Below are 23,446 nucleotides of genomic sequence, written 5' to 3' on the forward strand. Positions count from 1 at the left end.
TATAACACTGTTGGAGGAAATTCTGTCTTGCAAAGCCTTCGGGGGGGCTCAAGATTGTAGCTATATTACTGGAACTGCCACTTGTTGGTGGGATTGCTCTCAAGATGGGAAAATCCTGTCATACTTCTCACTGCCATCTTTAGGTCTCTTGGCTTGTATCAAATTCTTGTCATACACCTGTCACAAAAATTCTGTTATCACAACAAAGAGGTAATGTGACTTGTGTTTGAGAGGTGCTTGTCTTGAATCTTGGCCAGAGCATCGACTATCCAAACTGAAGTTCTTTGCGGTTTTTCCTCAGCCCCTCCAGGCAAGTGCTGGGATAGTACCTCAGTAATGCCACAACTGCTTTCTTTCGTATCCTTTGCCTGTTATCTTCCCATTCAGTGCTGTGGTCTAGCTACTGACAGTGTTGTGAGGAGACCCAGAAACGAAACCTTGGATGATGTGGGGACCCTGTGTTTTGAGCTGTGATCATGTTAGTGATGCAATGTGTCCAATACCGCACAGTTCTATTGTCTTTGTTTCAGATACTTCCAGAGACGCATCAGCATTTACTGTGAGTTCATCCCTCAAATCATATTTCTGTGCTTCTTGTTCCTGTACATGGTGATCCTCATGTTTGTCAAGTGGACCAATTATGGACCAAGCACTGGTGGTGAGTAGGACGTTGTGACGAGCGCGTGTGTGTCGTGAGAACCTGAGACAGTGGAGCTACCTTTTAATGTTCTCCATTTAATGTCTCTCCCTCTTTCAATTTCAGTGGTTCCATATGTATAATCACAGTGTTAAATTTCTTCCATGTAAAGTGTTGCTCGCCATATTGCTCAGATCTGCTCCCCAAACAAGTGGGAGCATCACCATGTATCAACCCATGTTGTGCTGATGTACAGGCTGCTAGACTTCTGTGACTCACCAAACTATATAATGATACAGTTGAACAACCAGCACTACTGCTTCTTATTGAGGAAGCCTTGTTTTCGAACTTCAACTGGAAAGCAGAAATCCCAAGAGTGTTTTTGTGGTTTTCCTCCTACCCTCCAATTGGATGATTGTGCCATTACTTCTTACTTCCATGTCGTATCCAGTTCACTAACCACTTTGTCATTCAGCTCTGTATAACCTGAGCTATTCAAAGCATTGCTACTTATTAAATTAAAAAAAATGAGTTGCAAGAAATTTTAAGATTCTGAAAGGGTAGATCACCAAAATGAGACTGCTTGTGGCAACATAGTTGCTTTGATTCTCAGTTGAGATTATTTCAGTATTTATTTCATATGCCATTATTTTAGAAATTAGTGTGATATTGTTATGCATATAGAAATTATTTCCATACCTACTTATGTAAAGAAATTATTTTATTGTGATATTGTGCATCACAATACATGAATTTTTACCAACTGAACACTTTGATTTTTTTAGTAAGTCACATTCAGTGGAGAACATGATTTAGCATGAGAAAATTGCCCCAGAGATTCAGTAAATTGAGATTTCACTGTTTGTTTTATGATCCTGTTTCAGATGTAAAGACAGGTCCGTACTGTGCTCCATCAATCCTCATCACTTTTATTAATATGGTGCTGTTCAAAACAAATAGTGCCCCAGCTGTGTGTGATGCATACATGTACAGTGGACAGGTGAGTGAGTGAGTGTGACCACAAAACCAACATTATTGTTTGTCTGACATATTTATTGTTTATTTAATAATGCTTTCATTGCACAAGTTGGCTCCACTGGTAACACTTCTAATCTGTACTCATGGGGTGTTTGACTTCAGTCGTAGCTGGAGCACTGACATCCTGACTGAAGTTTTCCATGGTTTCCTTCGTTCTGGCAGATGCTGTGATGGTGTATCAGATTCAGTCACAACCACTACTTCTACATCCCTTCAAGTTCAGTATTCACTAATCATCCTACCATTCACCGCTGTATAGTCTGTGATACCATCATCAATAATGATGCTGTCAGTAATGCAACACTGTGTAACATTGACTGGTAGGATGAGGGCGTAATGAATTGGCAGGGATGCAGAAGGAAGTGATTGTGGTCTGATTATGGCCTGTCTTTGTATTTCCACATAGGGACTCAGAAAATTTCACGTGAATCCTCCTGGATACGGTTATCTGGCCTCTTGACTGAGATTCATGCTGCGGCACCTGAATGCAAGGCAGACAGGAGGAGTACTGCTTGAGCCATCTTCTTCCTCTGGTAGCCCCAAAAGAGAGGCAGATGATGTAAATGACATGAACCTTCACTTGTCTGCTCCCAGTTGGTTTTCATTGTCTTCTGAATGGTGATAATCAGGGCCTGGATTTTGATGACATGTCATCTTTTTTTCCTTGTATCCCATGCGATGCTCTTAAATATATAAATCTCAGATATGAGCTGCTGGTTACAGAAATGTAAATTTTATAGGTAATTTTTTGACATTTTTAGGTTTAAGATAATTATTTCATTTTGGGGGTAATGTTTTGGTAAATTTTTGGACTTTTAAGGGTATTTCTTGGCATTTTTTGGCCATTTTAGGGAATTTTTCTTCATATGTTCTGAAATTTCAATAACATGGAAGTGAAGTGTTCTTTCTTTTCTCCTTTAGGTCATTTTTATGGATTTTTTCGGTCATTTTATAGGTAATTTTTTTAATATTTTCAGGTCATCAGAATCCGGACCATGCATATTACATTTTTGGGTCTTATTTTAGGTCATTTTTCTGGATTTTTTCAGTCATTTTATAGGTCATTTTTTAAATATTTTCAGGTCATCAAAATCCGGGCCCTGGTGATAATACTGTAACATGTTTAATAGAGCTGCTCCTTTAATAGAATGTGCCAAAGAACAGTGATCAGAGACTGTGAAAACTGGTAACTTTCAAAGAAGGATGACAGTCGGGTTTAGCGATAACTCTAGAAGCAGGGTGGGTGGCAGGAAGCATGGAGGGCAGAGGGCAGAGGGGTGTTGTTTCTGTGCAGATGTCAAATTCAGCATGTGCTCAGGTTAAGGAACAAGTTGGTCAACATATTCAGAACAACCAGAAAATCAGAATTAATGAAACTACTTCTGAAATGTGTATCAGTCATGTGGAATAAAAAGGTCATAAAAAGATGTGTTGTTTAGAGATAATTAGATGACTTGTGGACAGTTGAATCAAAATTAGTGTAATTATATGTAAAGATAGTGATGAGTCAAATTACTCTGTGATTTTTTGTCATGGCTGTTACTAGCATTGCTCTAGCTTTATACAAACACCGAAATAAGAGTCTGGCTTGAGGTTCTTACAGCTGTGAATGCAGTGCAACCCTATCATGTTTAGGTTTCTTGTGGGGGCAATGGATTTGAATGCTAAGCTGAGGAAAATCTCAAGTGGAGGAATCTGGTGCTGACATCACTGACTTAGGGTTGTTTAAATAGGGCTCCACTATAGTGGGACGTGATGAGATGTCTAGGTACCAACATTTTGGAAATCCAACTTGACAGTATGCTGACTGCATGGCATTGCACCCAGAAAGATTGTAATCTTAATGTTCAATACAGTGAGAAGCTCAGATATCGTGTGATCAGTTAAGTCTGATTACACCAACCTGTATTCGCATATTTGTATTTAACTTGCTGAACACTTTAATTCTCGTTTTCAGCAAGCATTCCAGATGCTGCTTGTTGTGGTAGCTCTCATCTGTATCCCATGGATGCTGTTCGCTAAACCAGCGCTGATCCTGAGAAATAAACGCAAAATGCACGTTCCAGTAAGTTCTAACAGGCATGAAGCAAGACAGCTTCTTTGTAGTGTGATCTAAACACTGAAGGCAAGGAAAGGTAGAGTATATAACATGGAGACGTGCATGAGTGGACATACAGCTCCACACATTTCGTACTTCCGCACTATCCAGGCAAGTGCTTGGTTTCTCACCCAGGCTCCCATATTAGGGAGCAAAGAGCTTCCAGTGTTTGTTGGCTGTGAGGGTGGATGGGTCCCAGCTGGTAACCTGATGCCAACCATCTGGCTCACCACTTTGCACACCCCCTACAGGTCACTAGTGGGAGGTGATGGAATGACCTTGACTGGCCAAAAGAATGTCTGCAACTTCGGTCAGGATAACAGATCATTTAGCTAAAATTGAAGTATTAAAATCTGATTTGCGTTCAGGGGGTTCATGGTTTGTGTCCAGAATTCAGCACAAGATCTTGAGTAAGGTTTTTCTTGGTGTTCTGCAGTCTTACCAGGTAGAAGCCCAATATCTTAGTACCTTAGAGTAGGCCGTGACCACTTCATCTTCTACCAACACAGTACACAGTCTTCCTCCACTCATCTTGTGTGAACATCACACGGCCCTGATAGTGTACAAATTGACAAAAATATTCGACACGGATAGGGTATGATAATAGGATGTGCACTTGATGTTTTCACAGTGTGGAAGATCAGTGGCTTGTGCTGCTTAGTTTGGCAGGTGGCTGCCACATTTTGGAGGAATATGCTTCCTCCATCTTCAGGGTAGAAATGTGCCAAGTTTGGAGAGTTGCCATCGGACCAGTAAGAAGAGACTGGCCAGTGTGAACTGTACCCCTGCAAAGAGCAACTTCTCCAGGATATAATGAAGAAGGGGTAAAAGAAAATATGGTGATAGAGGAGAGCTCCGTCCCTGGTACTGATTGGCCATTCATTCCTCCCCTGCATAACTTGTTCCCCACACTTGTACATATGGGGACTGAAAAATATTGTCACGTGAATGGGGTACTCAAGACGAGGCTTCGATTGGTAATTGGATTTATTAGCAACCTCCAGGTCTTAACTACAATTAATTACTACACTATTGCTGCTTTACACAATTTACAAGCACTCCAGTACACCTGCACCAGCCTTACAACACAGGAACTATAACAGTCTCGCTAAATCACACACTCCCAATACCTCTGTACTACGGCACACATAAAGTCTTCAAATCACACGTTAAGTCTTCACATGCTGACCTCTTGTGCTCTTCTGTACGCCTAGTTCAAATTCCCTCTGAACTTGCAGCTCACAGCTCTTGTTATATAGCTGCGGAACGGACATGGACCTACAGTAAACACATATCATGTGATCGCTATCCCACCAGAGTATTGGCGCATTGGTCACATGTACAGAAAACGCAACTACTTCTATTGTTGCATGTTGGACTGTGTTTACAGAGCTGTTGCCTGGCAACACATTGAACAAATCCATTACAATATCATCTTGTCAACAATGGCAACTAAAAATATGGCGATTGATTTCACGCAGATCTTAAGAGCTGTGGCATTTTCACTCAGCCACTTGATAAAAATTAAGATCAGCAAAATGGGTAAGCCATAGCAGTTGCTCGCTTTTAAGTTCGGTGAAATGCACATTATCACATGTCTGGCCAGTATGTGTTTAGAGCAGACAATAAGAAAACAGGAAGGGATGAATCTTCCAATAAGATTGGAAGTGAGGGTCACAGCAAAGTGACAGAAAATAGTGATCTGTTGTTCTGTGGCGCATATGTTACACATTTTGCATCATTGCATTTTTGGTTAAAAGTGCGCTATATATATGTGCAACATGTTGGTCAGTTTAATGACATGACTTGTCACAGTCCTTCGGGTGTAGGTAAGCAAGATATTTGTCTGGCTACTGGACAGATGTATAGTGGGATGAATATGTATATTGTGTGTTCTTTCTAGTTGAACAGTAACCATCATAACCATGCAATGGGCTCTGAGAACGGAGATGCGGAGGCAGCCTTGAGCCAGGCTCAGGTTCCCCCTCCACTGCCACCACACAAAGAGGAGGAGGAGCATGATGTGGGAGAACTTTTCATCCACCAGGGTATCCACACCATAGAGTATGTGCTGGGCTCCGTGTCGCACACAGCCTCGTACTTGCGGCTCTGGGCCTTGTCACTCGCACATGCCCGTAAGTCTTGAAGCTCCGCTCAGTATTGGCCTTGTTTTATAAGAGGCTGTAATTCTTTTCTCTTGTTTGAAATGAACTTCACAGTTACTGCGATGAATTCCCTAATCAGTAAGTCTCTAGGGGAATGGATTGTCGTGCACTAAATGAAGGTTTCACGTAAATGGGGGTTATGCAAAATTACATTAAGAACTGTTCATCTCATAAGACTTACTGTATGTAATTATGAGAAAATTAATTTATTTACATAAATAGTTAAGGAATTGTTTCTTCATAGATAAATACAATTGCATAATGTATAATATTAAACTGATTTCTAAAATAAACAGTTAAGCATCAAAACATCTCTGATCCCACAGTAGTACAGTTTCTGTGCATGTTAATGGGTGGTGTTGCCAGAGATGATGTTTGTACAGCAGTGATTTCCAGAAGAAAGAAAATGTGAATATTATTGTTTTTAGCAGTGTTTGTACTAAATAGTGGTATGAGTTTTGGATGGTTGAAGGTATCACCCTAAATGCAGGTTAGTTATATAATCAGGAATTCACTACTTAGGGGTAAATAATATATTAATGTACAACTTCAGCTTTTGCAAATTAGGTGCATAGGATGTGATAGGTTTTCCAATATTTCATCAGACATTGCAGTTTGGTGGGTGTAAGCAGTGGGAGATTAAAGAGAGGGACAAGGAGCTATCCAGCAGGGACAGATCAAGTGGTTGAGGTGAAGAGGTGACGAGCATTTCTAGTGACCATGTAGTTAGGAGAGGAGATGCTGAGATGTGAGGTAGCGACTAAGAAGTTGGGGAAGATGGAGACGAGAACATTTTTAATGACTGAAATTTGAACCTAGCGTCTTCCTGCTATGAAACAGGAATGGGAACCACTGAACCACAACTATTCAGTTGTAGCCAGCATTACAATGTGTAGTTGTGACGCAGAGTGCAGTGGCATGCTTGCTGTTGCAGAGCTGTCCGAGGTGCTGTGGAACATGGTGTTACGTAATGGGCTAATGTTTGAAGGCTGGGTCGGAGGCATTGCCCTCTATATCACGTTCGCCATCTGGGCCACCCTTACAATTGCCATCTTGGTTCTTATGGAAGGCCTGTCGGCTTTCCTCCATTGCCTGCGACTGCACTGGTATGTTGTCTGGCTGAATGCATGCAGCAGTAGACGTAGAAGTCCTGTGTGAGATTCCAGCTTCTTATGGTAGTGAATGTGAATATTGCTGTCCTGTGAGGTGTGATCCCATGTAGTCTGCCAAAAAGGTACCAACGTTTCAGAGGCACCTCCTGCCTCCACCTTCAGGATATTAGAGTCAGCTACACTAGAAAACTTCTAGGGAAAAGAATGTTGGGAAATATGTGTTGGTACTCTCTTAATGGCTGGGGAATTTTGGCCCTTTAAAAGGCCATTTTCTAAGGGGAATGCGGGTAAGAGAAAAGGCAAGGCACCCACAGGGGCTGATTCTAGGGCAGAGTGGCTGAAATAAAGAATAAAGTAAATAAAAGGGGATCTGAGTGAACCAATAGGAAGTGGAGAGAAGTGTGGAGAACAGACAGAAGGGCCGATATTCATTACCCTCTTCTCCTTACTGCTATTGGTTCCCCACAGCCCCAGTATTCGCCCTTTTCTCTGTATATGTGCCACTTATTTTGTGTGTTTGGCTTGCTGTTTTACCCAGAATATAGAGATACCAGGTTCCTCCAATACTCTTGTAACAATCTGTGAGACTACAAAGAGTCGCATCACAGAATATCTTCATAACCATTTTCATGAGAACCTCACATTTCACAATGATAAATGTGTAACAGTTTATGTTTTCTTTTCTAGGGTGGAGTTTCAGAGTAAATTCTACCAAGGAATGGGCTATCATTTTCAGCCATTCTCGTTTGAAGCAATCTTGGATTCTGCTGCCCAAGGCCCAGAAGAATAGATAACAAATGTTCAGTGAAGGAACTGTCTGTATAGTGGAGCAGCCATGGGCTGCATGATAGTTGCACTGTTATGGTCTCTGTTTAGTACACTGTATTATGATCATTATTGTTTTAACGTGTCTCCTTGAGGTTTGGTGAGGAAAAAGAGATTGATCAGAAAGTTTGTACAGGAAAATTCTGATTTAAAGTTTCTGTGGACCACAGTGGATTCAAGAATTAAACTGAGTAGAACTGTAAGTGGAGTGAATATCTTTATTTTGAAAAGCTATATATATATATATATATAATTGTATAATATTTATTTTGAAAATTCTCGGTCATATTAACGGAGATGAGGGACAGTGCCCAGTGCCCAAAGTAATTTTCATGTTTATTTAACACGTCATTTCCGGAAACATTCAAACTTAGGTTTATTCACTTTTAAAAAATTCCTGCAATAAGGACAAGTGGAATTACCTTTGCCACTTGATCTAGCTTGTTAGCCCTTTACTTCAAAACATGAAGTTATCTAACATGTTCATGTGGTCATCCTTTTCCATATCATAATCCTTGTTGAATTCTGGTGACTGGATCTGTTACCTGTGTTCTGTGATTGCATTTAAATTGTTTTAGTTTTTTTCTCACTATAAATCTGCACATATGGACATTTGTAACAAATATAATTTTATTTGTACTCACATGTGAACAGCATAAAATCACTAGGCTTGATCCAGGAAACAGAAGTAACAGTGGTTGAAACAGCAATCCAAAACAAACTTTCTCATCAAACCTTATATGTGGTGCTGATGAAGGCTGTTCAGTCATGCAACTGCCAGACAGGATGCATGTGGTTTCTCTGCAGTTTCCCCATTACCTTCTTTCATGTAGTAAGAAAGTATTTGAACTGAACTGTTCACAAGTACTTACTATCACACTGTTAATGGATGTATTGAGGAGAAGGAAGTGGGGTGACTGCTGGTGAAACTTGTGTGTTGAGCTGACTGAAAGAGGCAGGTAGATTAATAAACTTTCATGACATAGAATTCCTAGATCTGATAAGGGTTAGATGATAAGGACATTTAATATTAGTTCTAACTGTAGAAATGTTGTTACCATGTATATATACATATAAATCAAGTTGTCGTCAATACTCGTGTAAATACTGTCATCTATCAGATTGTATTTATGTGTACAGATGGGATTACGTGTTTGCTAAATACAGAAGAGACTGTGTTGTATGTTGTCAGTTAAGGCATTGAAGGAGCTTAAGTCAGTTTAATTTATAGTGCTGATTGTAATTGTCTGCATTTCAAAAGAAATAATAAGAGCCTTCTCCTTATCACAACTGAAAAATTTTGAGTGTTATTTACTTATCCTGTTACCTGCAAAGTTCAGCCTCACTTTTCAATGTGCTGTATATGCATCTTCATTTTTCACGTTTGACATAAGATACCTGGTGAACTGTGTGTGGATATACATAGCTCTGGCAGTAAGGCATTGGCTTAACACTGCAGATCCTTCTGCTCAGTCCCACGTGATGTCATGGGAGGTTTATGTTGGAAAAGAGTGGCACTGAAACAGGTTTCTGGCTGAGTTTCTTTGGGTTTCTGCTCCTAATCATCAGAAATTGGAGAAAAGCCAGCTCTAATGCCATTTGTCTATCACATATCTCACATGTAGTTACCTGGGCCTCACTACAGGAAAATATTACAAATGCAGGAACAGACATCTGTAAATACGGGTGGGTTTTCATTAGTGTTGTCAGTGTAAGTTTCGAATCATGTGTTTATGTTTTGGAGTCAAGTCAAATTTATTCTGTAGTCACTTTAAATTTCAGATTTGACATAATGTTTTTAATCAGTTCTGATTTATTCACACAGCTTAGATTTGTTGTTTGCATTTAGCTTAGTTGTAATCTTTGATTATAATACAATTTCTGAACGCACTGTTAGCTTTGTCCTACCCTGTGGCTCATATCTGCCAGAGATCATTATGAAATCTGTAAGTGTAATAAAAGTATTCAAATAAATGTACCCAAAACTTGAAGTGTGAAAGAATCCAGTCTACATATTTGTATTTCAAATAATTTATGTCGATTTTAACATTTGAATTTAATCAAAACTTGGAAGTCTTCGATAGGAGTTATGTAATTTGCATTTGTGTACATTCATGTGTCTTGGACAAATAATGAACATCTGTTATTTTGTGTCCAAAAGGTGTTTATATGCCAGTATGTGTCAGCAGAAGGTGTACCAATGTACCATGTTATTGACAGTATTATTGAGGCTTCGAATTTTTGCGTGCTGTTCACTGTTCTTGCAGTGATCATGTTATATGATCATGTGTCACATTCCTTGTTCATGTAAAGAAATTGGTTTAAGAGTGAAGACCTTGTACAACATTGAGTAAATAAATCTAAGCAGTTTGTCAACGTACGATGTGATTTAGATCTATAACTGTTTGGCACCCATTTCCTATTTTGACTTGCTCTAGGGTCCATCCTTTCTCCTAGGCATTAGTTCAAGCTGTGCCTTTGTTTGATTGCTGAAACACATGATAACGATGTATGGGGATTGGAGGTAGAGCTCAATTCTTAACCTTAGCAGTAAGTGGAGACGAGTTAACTTCTGCACTGCCTGCTGTACCTCTAAAAACAAGCCCCTGTTCCTCTTTGTATGGGAGACTTGGTGAGGCCCAGAGCAAGTCTGGGCACTGTGAAGACAGGATCTCTTGCCCCAGCTGGGAATTCAACTGCCAGACATCATGGCTGGAGGGCAAAGCTGACCATGGACCTCATTCTAATGCCAATATCTAGAAATGTGCAGTTGTGTGTCTGCTGTCATGTACATCATGATGTTCTTGATTCATTTTCTCTGAACACCATGAAATATGATCAGCAGGGCAGCTGAAATGTAATTAATATGACTTACATATTCAGTGCACCTAGTTCTGACTCTTGAGACTTCTTTAAATGGAACCCTGACTACATGCATATGCATGTAAATAGCAAGTCCCTGCTTTTTCAGAGTAACCTCATATAACCAATAAATAAAATGAAATCTTTCATCAAAGAAAATATCATGGTTGTACCTTCAAGACTCGCCTTGCAAATGAAATTGAAGGATATGGTATATAGCATAGTTATCACTCATTTGCTTCTTGGTTCCTGTTTGGCGTATGATGTCATCCATTTCCTTAGCTTTATATGTCATCTGGCTGCATCTAGGTCCAATTAAAATGTGTCTGATCAGATTATATTTAGGTCACACATGGTTGAGATGGTACTCAAAGCTTACTTCTTTCTGATCAGTGTTTAATTCTGCTCTAACCCCATGTTGCCTAATCAAACCAGTCCAAAGCGTTTGTTAGCAAAGACATCATGTTATCACTACTAACATTCTTGGAATAGAATGGCTAGATTACTGGAGGGGGAGTCTAACAGCTTGAGGGAGATATGGAAGGGGTATTTGAACCATGGAACTTCTACACTAAAGGTGGAGGTAGCAGGTGCCTTTGAAATGTTGGTACAAATTTACTAGTCTATACAGCATCACAACCCAGGAGACTGCAGTCTTCATATTAACTACTATGAGAGCTTCAGATCTCATATTTTTGGGTACTTAGTGAAACTGACATTTTGGGTCTGCATCATTCTGCTCTCTTTTCCAATAACTAGTTCTCCAATTAAATGCTAACTTCTTTTTTAAACTTTCAGTCCAATTTCAGCCATGTCATAATTTCTGATTACAGGTATAAATATGAAAATTCCTTTGTACAGTTTGTACAATACTTTTCATGTTATGCAAATGATATTAACACAGGAAATTGGTTAAATATTTTTGCTTTATTCTCAGCGGAGGAACAATGTGTTCTATCCAATCCTGGCCTGCCTTTTGCCTGTATTATTAATACAGTACTAATACCACTGCTGCTGCTGCTGCTGCTACTACTACTACTACTACTACTACTACTACTACTACTACCACCACCACCAATACTGCTAATAATAATAACATAATGATAGAGTGCCACTAAATGAAAAAATATTGAAATGCATAGAAAAATATTTTTAGCATTGATTTTGTTTTTGGAATATTAGTTTGAGAATGATACTAATTTTACCATAAATTTCAGTTCATCTGATAAAATTAAATGAAACCTATCAGGGCATGGGTGCCACCAGAATTACTACTTCCAAGGGGAGTTTTTGCTGTTAATAGTTGGGAGACTTTCTTTTTTATTTTTATTTTTTTTTAAATTTGCGGGGGAAGGCAGATGCCTGTCCAGAGCAGCAATTTGGTGCTGGTTTTTGCCAGCACAGTCATTCTTGGTTTTGGGCCCCATTGGGGCCTATGACCATATTTGTATTCTTTCCAAGCCCATTTATTTGTTTTGAGTTGTGGCTGCCTCTTTGGCATTAGGAGAGGTTGGTCTATCTGTGACTACTGTGAGCAGAGCAGTAATTTGCTGCTGGTCTCTGCCAGTACAGTCATTCTTGGTTTCAGGACCCATAACCACATTTCTGTTCTTTCCAAAACATCTGTGTATTTTGAGCTCATAAATGTCAATCAGTTGATCAGGTAAATTAAAAAGAAATTAATGAACCCCCTAAAATTAAACCTAGATAACTCATAACCAATTCAGCCCCCTTAGCTGGTTCTCATCAGCATAGTCAGTCTTGGTTTGGGGTCTCATCGGAACCTATGATCATATTTTTGCTCTTTCCAAGACTTGTCCAATTGTACTTGTGTAACAGTTTATGGATCTAAATAAATTATGAATTATGAAAAAAATTGAGACCTCCTGTTCAACGAGAGGAGGGGGCCTAAGTACTACTGGCCACTCCCCTCTACTGGGAGCTACTGGAGCAGGCACTCACTAAGTGGCCCGCTCCTCCACACACGCACGTGCACACACACACACACACACACACGCACACACGGACGACACAGAAAACATCGCTCCCAGCAGATCCTCTATTGTTGCGTGTGTTTACCGATTTGTTTCCTAGAGATGGCCGTCTTTCCTGTGTTCACTATTCCAGCATTTAGATGTAATATCACAGTATTGTAGCCAATTACGACAACCCCTAAAGTGAAACTACTGTATATGTGTGTTTAGAACCGAGAAGAAATACCTACACTTGTTATAATGTTTCGCGAAAGAACAAGACTCGAGTATACGGAGGAAAGTAATTTACGCAGTAAAGAAATGGCGTTATGCGAAATCTACTTCGAAACTGGATCGGCGTATGAGTGTGTAGCAGAACTCGGAGAATTAAGTGCTGTCCAGTTTAAAGACGTAAGTGCATCGCTTGTCAGCAGTATACGGGCAGAGTTAATGGATATGTGTACGCGGTTGAAAAGTGAATTCGGCTATGTATGTTTACACAAGGAAATATAAAATTATTCCTGGGCTTAATTGACCAAGCACCACGCATGAGGACGTATGAGGGAGTGGAGGTACAGCTCTAACGTTCCCTAAAATTGGGTACTAAAAATTATAACGGGGATGATGCCTCGTATTGTAATCGCTGATGTTATAATTCGTATAACGTTACCACTTCATCAGGTCCCGATCAGACATGTAGTAATATATTGACAAATTAATGGCATCACGGAAAAGGCAGTCCCCGTTAAAGGAATTTGTATAATTCTTGGTTTTAATATTTTCTTCGTTCGTTTTTAATCTTATATATGGAGTTCCAGAAACGTCGTGACAGTTTAATTTTTATTGATGACTTTTTCGAAGAATTAGTGGAGAGTCGGTTTCAAGTATTTAAAAGATATCTTTCGGTTCACATTTCCGCCCTGCATTTATAAACAACGGCTCACAACAGCATTTTTTCATTAGTTCCTGTTATCATTTAAGCTGTGTTTCGAAGTGTTCACAGTAAGCAGCTTATAACCTGACAAAGAGCGAAAGTCATTCTGCTAGAAGCTTTTGTATTTTACTTGGGGCATCCAGAGAGCTATATGATGTACGGAATATTTGATGTTAAGTAGAGGTTATGTGCAATTGTTTTTCACAAATAGTAACTACAGATGGAGAGACATTGTATTCCAGGATTTCCAGAAATAGGCCCTGTGTACTACAGGCGTTGAATAAGACTGATTTGAAACATTTGTTGGTGAATGTATGAATGTACAAAATTTTATTGAAATATCATAATTAAATTAATTAAAGTACTGGTATAGAGCACAGCATGCATGTTTTCTTCTTTATGAATGGTCAGTGGTTTAGTCCTTCATTTACAGTTGATGTTGTACCTTACACATTCTAAATAACGGAGCTTACACTGGCAGTTTTTATCTGGGAGACAGTAGCTGCGCAACTGGCATGTCCTGTGTTGGAAGCCGTGCACAGCAAGACATGACACAGTGTGTCTGGAGGTTGCAGTTTGACTTTGTCCAGTCTCTCCTTGTTATAGCTTCAGTGGCATAGAAGTCACATTATATCCCTTTCTCCTTCTTCCATCTTTGTATTATTAATTTGTCTGCTGCGTTGTTGTATGTGGGCTGTAGCTTGTCTTCCATCAGGAGATTTACTCTTTCCAGCACATATATTAGTCACAAAAGTGTACACCTTGAAAATTGTAGGCCTGTCTCTAGCTGTGTCACTTTTACACTTTCTAACACCTTTAGGCTATTTTCTCCAAGATGTTTTGATAGCACTTCCAGTCCATACTTTAAAATGGTCACTATTTTTAAACCTAAGAGTTGCATAGCTGTTTCCAGTGTTAACTTACCCAAGCTCAGACTCCCTGCTATTACCTATATTGTGGACATCGTTTTCTCCTTAATGTGCATAGTGAATATTTTCCCAGATAATACTGATTTCTTCTGTCAGAAAAGACATGATGAAATGAATTTGAAATTAGTTTGATTTGTTGAAAGATCTTTAATGTTTTTTATGTTATTGTTAGTCTACTTAATTTTTGAGTGAGAGTCTTTATATGGAAAAGTTTTCTCAATCAATTATGTAACTAATTTTAATTTTATTTCAGGTGAATGATTTTGGGCGCAAGTATGTCAATGAGATCCTTGACTGCTGTGACATGGAACAAAAGCTGAAGTTCATTGAGAAAGAAATACTGAAAAATGACATTCCAATTCTTGAACCATCTTATATACCAGATGCCCCAAATCCATTAGATACAAACGATCTCAAAGTAAGTTCAAAACGTGTATATATATATATATACAGTGCGTACAATCAAGTGCGCNCTAGGGAGGATGTCATTGCAATCAGTGATAAACTGAAATTCCCAATGCAGGACTCCTGTTTGTTACAGCCTAACTGATTCCAGAGAAAGCCATCTCTTGTTAGAGTATATACAAACATAATCTAAAATGCAATTATGTGGAAGAAGCAGTAAAGTTTAGTTTTTTTATAATAAGGAGTATGCGATCCATGCATATTTAGGCTGTAACATCATTGTTACTCAAAAACAACTGACAGGCATGGCATCATTAAGAAAATGTCAGGTAAAATGCATCTGTAATTGATTCTACATATTGCAGTAATAAAGCAGTTGTATGCTTGTGGATGCCAGCCATACCAGTGAAGCTCTTAACAGTCTTAACAGACAAATTACAATAAGTGTAGACCCCGTTCTACATAGGCCAACTGCAAAGGTACATTTTCCACTGAGCTTTCAAATTTTGTCTAATATATTCATGTTTATTTCTAACATAGTGTTTTTTTTTCTAGTATGATCTGATACTGAGGTGACTAATGCCTTCAGACAAACATATTTGCCACATATGATTGCTTTATTTTGTTGCCAAATACACTTGAAATTAAGAGGCATGATATGCAGTAGAATTTCCCCAAATTTGGCCCATTGATGTGAATGGTGAACTGAAAAAAAATCAGTATAGGAATCCCACATGATACAGGCTATATGATTCAATGGGAAGCCATTTCTTATTAGAAACAGAACACTGCCCACTCATTTGTGATATACGAGGTGCTATCGAAAAGTTACCAGATTGTTGTTGTTGTAGCTGCCTCAGTGAAAGAGGATGAGAGGGGAGGTCAAGGTCACACTTCTACAAGCCTATGGCCTAAGTCTGCCACATGACATTACACTGTGATCACACATTGTTTTTACACGAGTACTTTTTGGACTCATGTTTCGTTTTGTCTGTGATGGATGGCAAAACCAAGTAATGTGTTTGCATCATGTTTTGAGTGAAGCTCAGTAAATCCACTACCTGTAGCCTTGAAATGCTTTGTGAGGCTTTTGGAGAACATTCCTTAAGGTGAACAGTGGTTTTTGGATGGCATTCACATTTCAATGTGGGTTGAGTGTCAGTTGAAATTGACCAACGTTCAGGGTGACCAAGCACCAGCAAAATGACAGAAAATGTTAAAAATATTTGAGAACTCATCCATGAAGACCATTACAAACATTCCATGAGCTTGCAGACACTGTTGGGATCAGTTATGGAGTTTGGTAGGAGATCTCAACAGAAAATTTGAACATTCGCCACATTGCTGCGAAGTTTGTTCCTCGACTCTTGGCAAATGCTCAAAAGCAGCAGCACGTAAATGTGTGTCTTGAACTATGAGAGAAGGTTAACAAAGACCCAACTTTTATCTCTAGGATCATAATGGCTGATGAAAGTTGGATTTACGGTTATGATCCAGAAACAAAGCAATGATCATCACATTGGAAGAGCCCACAACCACCAAGAGCAAAAAGGTGTGGCAAGTCTGGATTTCAAGAAAGAGCATGCTCATTTTTTTTGACATGAAAGGAATTGTTCACTCTGAATTTGTTGTGCCTAACACTATGGTCAACTCTGACTTTTACTGTGATGTTTGAGACACTTGAGAGAAAATGTGCGACAAAAATAATGGAACTTTGGTGCAACCACAACTGGCTCCTTCATCACAACAGTGTGCCTGCCAGCATCCCTCAAAACCAAAGAGTTTGTGACTAACAACATGGTTATCATTCCCCTTCCTCCCTGCTCACTGGACTTAGCCCCTTGTGATTTTGTTTTGTTTCCCAAATTGAAAATGAAACTGAAGGGACGACGTTTTGAAACAGAGTCTGACATCCAAAGGCAATCACAAGCGGTTCTTGACAGCATTAAGGAAAATGATTTCCACGGTGCTTTTTAAGTGTGGAAAAATAACGATGGGATCGCTGTATATGTTCCCAAGGAGACTATTTCAAAGGAAATGGCAGCCAAAATTGAGTAAGTTAAGCTAACATTTCTCTTGTTACCTAGTCCGGGAACTTTCTGATAGCACTTCCTACTATATATAACGTACATTCGTGAAATGCTTAACAGTTCATTGCTGTGGTAACCTGATTTTGTGTAATTTCAGAGTTTTGGTTCACTGTTACAAAATATTTATAGAAAAGCGAGTGTAAACAGGGCAGTTTTTGCCATGTTGAGTGGGTCCTGTGGTCATTAGAGTGTTGCAGATCTCCTGGTTGCACATGGACAAGATGGCCAACAGACAGTGTAACTAACTTCCTCAGCAACCTGAGGGACTGCCATGCCATAGTGACATCTGGCATATGTAAATGTCACCACTGGCCTTATTGCTATAGGACTGTAGCCCCCAAACTCTTAGAACTGTTCATCTCTTCGCTGCTGACACAGTAGGGTGTATGTTTTATAAATGAAAACTTTTATCATGAATAAGCCCCCTGAATGAGGGCTGAAATATTTATAGTACAAATATTGTGCGGAAGCCCATCATTCAAAGGTTGGCAGACATGGAGATAAACTTGTAGGTTACCATTTGCTTCATATTCTGGTCATCTTTCCTCAGGAGGGTAGAGCCCCCTGCCCATACATATGTGGCTGTAGGTGTTTCTCGGAGTTATTCTGGATGTTGCGATGAAGAAAAGACTACCAAGGCCTTTCAGGGAGTCAAACCCTACTTGCCTTGTTCATGGATTGTCATTTTTATGAGTTGAGTGGAGCTGGAGTTGATGTAGCTTGAAAAAGTCAAATCCGAAACGCCTCAACTCTTTGTATTGATGTTCTATTTTAACATTTCTGTCGGTCTTAAATCAGGAGCTGGGATAGCTCAGTCAGTCTAGTGACCAGGCTACAGCCTGGATGGCCAAGGAATCCGAGTTTGCTTCCCTGTGGGGTTAAGAGAATTTTCTTCCCTTCTCAGCTTCTAGATCAGCCTTGGAGCTGACCCAGCCCCCTTTCTGATGAATGGCAAGGACCCTTTCTACAAGGAAAGACAACCAGAGTGAGCGGACCCACTCTCCTCCCTCTCGTCCTGAGGTTAAGCGTGTGCGGACCTCCTCTTCCCATCTGTCTTCATGATGTGGTCCTCACTTAAGCACAGGAAAACTTTACTGTAACCTTCATCTCTACGTGTAGATTTAATTCTTTCTTTGTTTGTCCAGGTAATAATTGAGGGACTCGAGACTGAGCTGGAAAATGCAGTAAGAAGCTACAACAACATCAGGCACATGTACCTCTACTTGGAACAGAAGAGAATTGTGATACTTACTACCAACAAGTATTTTGAACTGGTATGTGTGAAGATTTAAATACTTGGACTTAAAATAAATTATTGTAATTTGAAAATTGTCATTTAGTCTGCTAGAAGATCTTACTTTGAAAGTTATAGTGATATACATTTTAGACATTATGTGTGTATGTATATATTAACATCTATTGTAATAGTAGTTTCCGAAAAAGTGTTGATGCCCTCTGAGGATGATCCATAGGGATTGAAACATGTAAGGCTGATGAGTCTTCAAATGATAAAACTTAAATAGTCACATTGGACGGTGTTATTTTTATCTTTGTGATATACACAGCAATGATATGGTTAGAAATGTATGCAATAAGACGACGTTTTCATTGCCGAGACAGTCTACATTTGCCATAACATTTAACATGATAGAAACAAGCATGAGACGGTGGCGCCAAATCTACTAAAGAATTCAGTGGGTTATTTATGCAGACATAATCTTCCTGCATTATAAATTCGTTGCCAGGAAACAGATAGCGAAGACTAGTGGAAAGAGACTGAGAAGATTAGTGTGGAAATCAGTAACAGTGTTATAATTAATTGTAGTTACAACCTGTAAGTGGTCAGTAAATCCAATTACCAGTCTGAACCCCATCTTTAGTCTCTGTGACATATGACAATATTTTCAAAGTGAAGTAGTGATAGAATAATTTTTGCCTCATCTGTTTTGTGTAAATGTGAAATTTGTAGTTTTGGCAAATTATGTTTCCACATGAGTTTTGAGGTTCTCATAAACATCTGCCCTGATGATGGAGGTGGCAGGTTCATCGGAAACAGTAGTAATGATCTACCGGACTGTGTATCATCACATTCCAGAAACCTGTAGTCTTCATGATCTGTCTGTATCTGAAAATGTGTTGCATTTCTGTTGCAGTCAGATCAGATGCGCTTTCAACCACCTCCCGCTGAAGATGAGCATGCTCCGCTGCTTGAAGGGGCTGAGAACATTCCCATGTACTCCTGTGATGACAGCATAAAATTCTGGTAATGAAAAAATTAGCCTTTCTAGGCGCTATGTCTGACCTAACTTAACCCATTCACTGCAATACCCCCATGCTGGGATTTACCTGTGGAGCCAGCCATTTTTCTGTGAAGCAGATTCTTGGATAATGACATTACCATTTCTTTTCCAATTAGTATTCATTAATTATTCTACCATTTGATGTTACAGGGTCTGAGCTACTGGTGTTGTATTTAAATAAACCACAAATAAATAAACTCTCATCAAAAATAGCAGGCCACATATGAGAATTGCAAACCTGATGATGAATTAGTGACTTTTAGAACTCAGTACCTTCATCTTCAATATCAAAGCGGAGAGACTGCAGGTTCCTTCAGAATGTTGGTACCTGCCCCCAGAGGCAGTAATTCTACCTTTTTAAGCCCACAGAACATCAGAATAATATTTACAATTCTGTTCCTTTTTCATTGAAAAAGGCCCCATTCCCATTTGTACAGACCAACTACTTAAGGCAATTGTGTTCACTATGGGCAAAATGCAGTGTTTTTTAATGTTAAAATAAGTGGTACATATAGTTACCACTGTGCTTTAAAGTATCAATACTCATCACCATTAAAATATCAAATTTTATAGAAATAAACTGATAGACCATCATGCTTTTAACAAAATGTACCTTGTGCCTCCAGAAGTTCATATGTTTCAGAGGAATTTGGGTGCATGGCTACAGCTATAAAGGAAATAGCCGAATGGGTAAATCTGATTTTGGCCAAAAATGTAATGTGTTGCAGTTCTGTTGCTGGGGTGATCCTGCAGGCAAAAGTGCCAGCATTTGAGAAGATGCTATGGCGCGTGTTTTGCAGGAATGTATTTGTACATGTGAAGCCACTAGAAATACCATTTGAAGATGCAGAATATGTAAGTTGCTGTGTGTGTTGTTAAAATTGATCTCCAAGAAACAGAACATGAGTGTATGGACCGGATTAATGTGGCTTAGGATAGGGTCCAGTTGTTCAGTGGCACTCTCGTGTGAACATGATAATAAACCTTTGGACCCTATAAAATATGAGTTACTGCTTGGCCAGTTGCATTAGTCTCATCCTCTGTGTATAATTAGAGTTAAGCTCTCAATTTGAAATACAGATAAATTGATTTCATATTTAACATGAGCATAATTAATTAACAGTCTTGTCGCTATTCAGAGGAGATCCTGGCACTTTTAATGGTGTTAAGAACTTTTGAAAATGTGGCAGAATGCATTAACTACCTGTTGGAAGTAACAGCAGAATATAATCTAAGTATCCTCTGTTATTAAATTATTAATGTATGCTTGTGTTTCACATGCAGAATACTCCTGTGCAGAAGGCAGTGTTCATCATATTTTTCCAAGGTGAATCACTGAAGAATAAAATTTACATTATCTGTGAAGGCTTCAAAGCGACCATATATGACAGTCCAGATAACATGTCCGAACGAGGGGAAATGCTTTCTACCATTAAGACAGATATGCAGGATCTGCAGATAGTATGTATTACCATATTTATTGATATATGTTATTTACCTGTGTAATGTCCTTGTCACATAACATTGCTCTCCTGCTTTCGTTGCTGTGTGATGTTCTGCCATAATTTTACAGTAGTGCACTGTTGCTATGTAGAGTACTGGCAGTTTCGAGAGACAGTCTTCCTGAGTCTGGAGACAGCCTGCTTCTCTGGAACACTGGTGCCCACCTTCCAGACTGCACAGTGTCACAACTTATATGAGCATAACTGAGTTAGATGCCTGCGGTAGTTAACATTTTCCTCAAATTTGCATGCACTAGTATCATGTGGGTTATCTCATGATGTTTTCAATATTGAGACTATGTAGCATCAGATGAATGGGAAGAGATCTGGAAGGATGTGGTCATACTCCGATCAAGGTATTATCCTGGCTGTCTTTCCTGGAGGGACTCAGGATAAACCATGAAAATGGCCGCGCCATAGCTCAAGCGGTTAGTCACTGGTTTCCCACCGTGGTGGTCCGGGTTCGATCCAAGGTCTGGTCACGTGGGATTTGTGATGGACAAAGTGGCGCAGGTGCAGGTTTTCTCTGAGTACTTCGGTTTCCCCTGCCAATCTTCATTCCAGCAATTGCTGCACAATCACCCTCACCTATCATTTGGGGCTGGTACAATAGGCCAGAAGTGGCCGCAGTACAAGGGACTTAGTCCCACCCCACTAGCAATAAGAAAAACATGAAAATTCTCAGTCAGGATGGACAGTGGCCTTGCCAAGAATTTATCCAGGCACAGCATGAGTGCAGGTCTGAAGTGGTACCTTATGATCAACATGTCTGGTTGCACATTCTTACTTCAGTTACCTTTCCATCTTTATAGCTGAGTTTCTTAATAATTGTCATGTCATTAGGTGTTGGGAGGAACATCTGATTTCCATCATCGTCTGTTGCTAGTGGGTGCAAAGAACTTGAGGATGTGGAACATGAAGGTGCTGAAAGCAAAGAGCATATACTGTACGCTGAACATGTTCCGAGTCATGTCCGCCTCTCTGATTGCACAGTGCTGGATTCCTGTCTGCAAGATGGAGTTGGTCACCTCGGCTCTTGTTAGAGGAACTGTAAGTGTGTCATTCTGTTGTTGTGTTTATTGGCTTCTCACCTTTATATGTCACTTTCCACATTTTTAGAGAGCCCAGTAGTTGTTGGTGTGACACTCGGCTCTCATTCAGAGGATTCTGAGTTTGATCCCCAGTCAGATCACTGTTCAGATTGTCCTGCTCACACATTGAAACCTTATTTTGGAATGTGAAGTATGTGAAAGCCCCCCCCCCCCCCAACTTTGGATATAAAATTTTGTAGGCTTCTTTCCCAAAATCAGGATGAAGTCTCATGCACTTGGAACCAAGAGTATCATAATGCTGCAGTAACAAGGATTCTCTTTGCACAGATTTCATAAAATGGATGTGTGATATGGAGATCCTGTCTGCTCTGCTTTCATGTTTCCTTTGTGGGATTGCTTCTGGATATTGACAGAATTTGATGCAAGGGGGCCAAAACAGTGCACTGTACAAACAGTTAATACTCACGTTAAATGGGAACTGGGATAGCTCAGTTAGTCTAATGACTGGGCTGTCGACTGGAAGAAGAAGGACTTTGGGCTTGACTCCCAGGAGGGGCAAGAGATTTTTCTCTTCCCCATGACCAGCTCTGGGCACATGCAGCCTGGATACCGGGGCTCTCCGCTAGTGTAAACCAGCTGGGATAATGCAGACGGATCTCCTCCATCTGGTGCTGAGATTGAGAAATCTCTACGCCCCTCTCTACTTGCGTTGCATGTTGCTTATTTAAGCACCAGGACAACTCATGTTAGCAACATTTTCTGATGTACTGCTTCCCCCAGTGGTTTGAATCTCTGCCAGAACATGGGCTATCCTGACTAAGGGTTTTCATCATTTTCCTCAGTCCCTCCAGATAAGTACCAGGATAAGTGCCATTTGGGAAACCTTTGTGATTCATCATTCATGTGTCATCCTTCCATTTGCTGTAGCCTGGCTACTGACAACACTGTTAAATGGTATGGTGCATCTGTATTTGAAAAAATAGAAATAATTTATGGTTGTGATGACTAGTGTCATTAGGGTCACAGTAATATGTTTTTACGTATAACAAATAAATACCAAGGTCAATAAAATGTTTAAGAATCATGAGGGTTGAATTTGCAAATGTGTGTCCTACAAAGTGTGATACATGTGCACTAATTTTCTTTGTCCCTGTGCGGTTGTGTCTGGCAGGAGAGGAGTGGGGGCAGTATGCCTCCTGTGATCACCAGGCTCAACACTTGCGAAACGCCTCCAACATACAACAGTGTGAACAAGTACACAGAAGTTTTTCAGGCTCTTGTTGATTCCTATGGGTTTGCAAGATATGGTGAGATTAATCCAGGTCAGTCTTTTTTTATCACAGAAATCTTGTCATAAAGAAACAGGTTCTGTGACATTTGAAACTTTCATAGCTTGTGGTGTTCTAGTTTATGTAGTCTGGTATGTGGGTGCCAAATTCTGGTGGGCTGTGCTACCTTCATCTCCAGCAGGTCCCCCTGAAATTTTGGTAATCATGCACGAGAAGACTGTATGATGTCATAACC

The 23,446-nt window shown here is 39.7% G+C and overlaps 2 protein-coding genes across 13 annotated transcripts in view; both read left to right on the forward strand.

Annotated features, from left to right (window-relative positions):
• LOC111867820 (V-type proton ATPase 116 kDa subunit a) overlaps nucleotides 1-10,255 on the forward strand; it is a 49,308-nt gene extending 39,053 nt beyond the window's left edge. For all 3 annotated transcript variants that reach the window (XM_023858000.2, XM_023858002.1, XM_023858001.1), the window contains exons 12-17: nucleotides 531-658; nucleotides 1,522-1,637; nucleotides 3,633-3,740; nucleotides 5,677-5,908; nucleotides 6,873-7,044; nucleotides 7,738-10,255. In XM_023858000.2, coding sequence (XP_023713768.1) covers nucleotides 531-658; nucleotides 1,522-1,637; nucleotides 3,633-3,740; nucleotides 5,677-5,908; nucleotides 6,873-7,044; nucleotides 7,738-7,840 — 859 coding nt within the window. In that variant the 3' untranslated portion in view covers nucleotides 7,841-10,255. The remainder of the gene's footprint in view (nucleotides 1-530; nucleotides 659-1,521; nucleotides 1,638-3,632; nucleotides 3,741-5,676; nucleotides 5,909-6,872; nucleotides 7,045-7,737) is intronic.
• A 2,587-nt stretch (nucleotides 10,256-12,842) lies between these two features.
• The window catches only part of LOC111867822 (V-type proton ATPase 116 kDa subunit a), a 30,072-nt gene continuing 19,468 nt past the window's right edge, over nucleotides 12,843-23,446 (forward strand). For 7 of the 10 annotated variants that reach the window (XR_004513379.1, XM_033752822.1, XM_033752821.1 and 4 more), the window contains exons 1-8: nucleotides 12,843-13,121; nucleotides 14,827-14,991; nucleotides 18,214-18,342; nucleotides 19,222-19,331; nucleotides 20,097-20,223; nucleotides 20,653-20,829; nucleotides 21,714-21,920; nucleotides 23,094-23,244. Coding sequence is in view for 9 of the 10 variants with exons in the window: in XM_033752822.1 (XP_033608713.1) it covers nucleotides 12,972-13,121; nucleotides 14,827-14,991; nucleotides 18,214-18,342; nucleotides 19,222-19,331; nucleotides 20,097-20,223; nucleotides 20,653-20,829; nucleotides 21,714-21,920; nucleotides 23,094-23,244 (1,216 nt within the window). In the remaining variant the exon portion in view is untranslated. The other 3 variants (XM_023858004.2, XM_023858007.2, XM_033752823.1) reach the window with 3 other exon arrangements.

This window comes from Cryptotermes secundus, unplaced genomic scaffold (assembly GCF_002891405.2).
Source record: "Cryptotermes secundus unplaced genomic scaffold, Csec_1.0 scaffold2252, whole genome shotgun sequence".
Taxonomy (NCBI): domain Eukaryota; kingdom Metazoa; phylum Arthropoda; class Insecta; order Blattodea; family Kalotermitidae; genus Cryptotermes; species Cryptotermes secundus.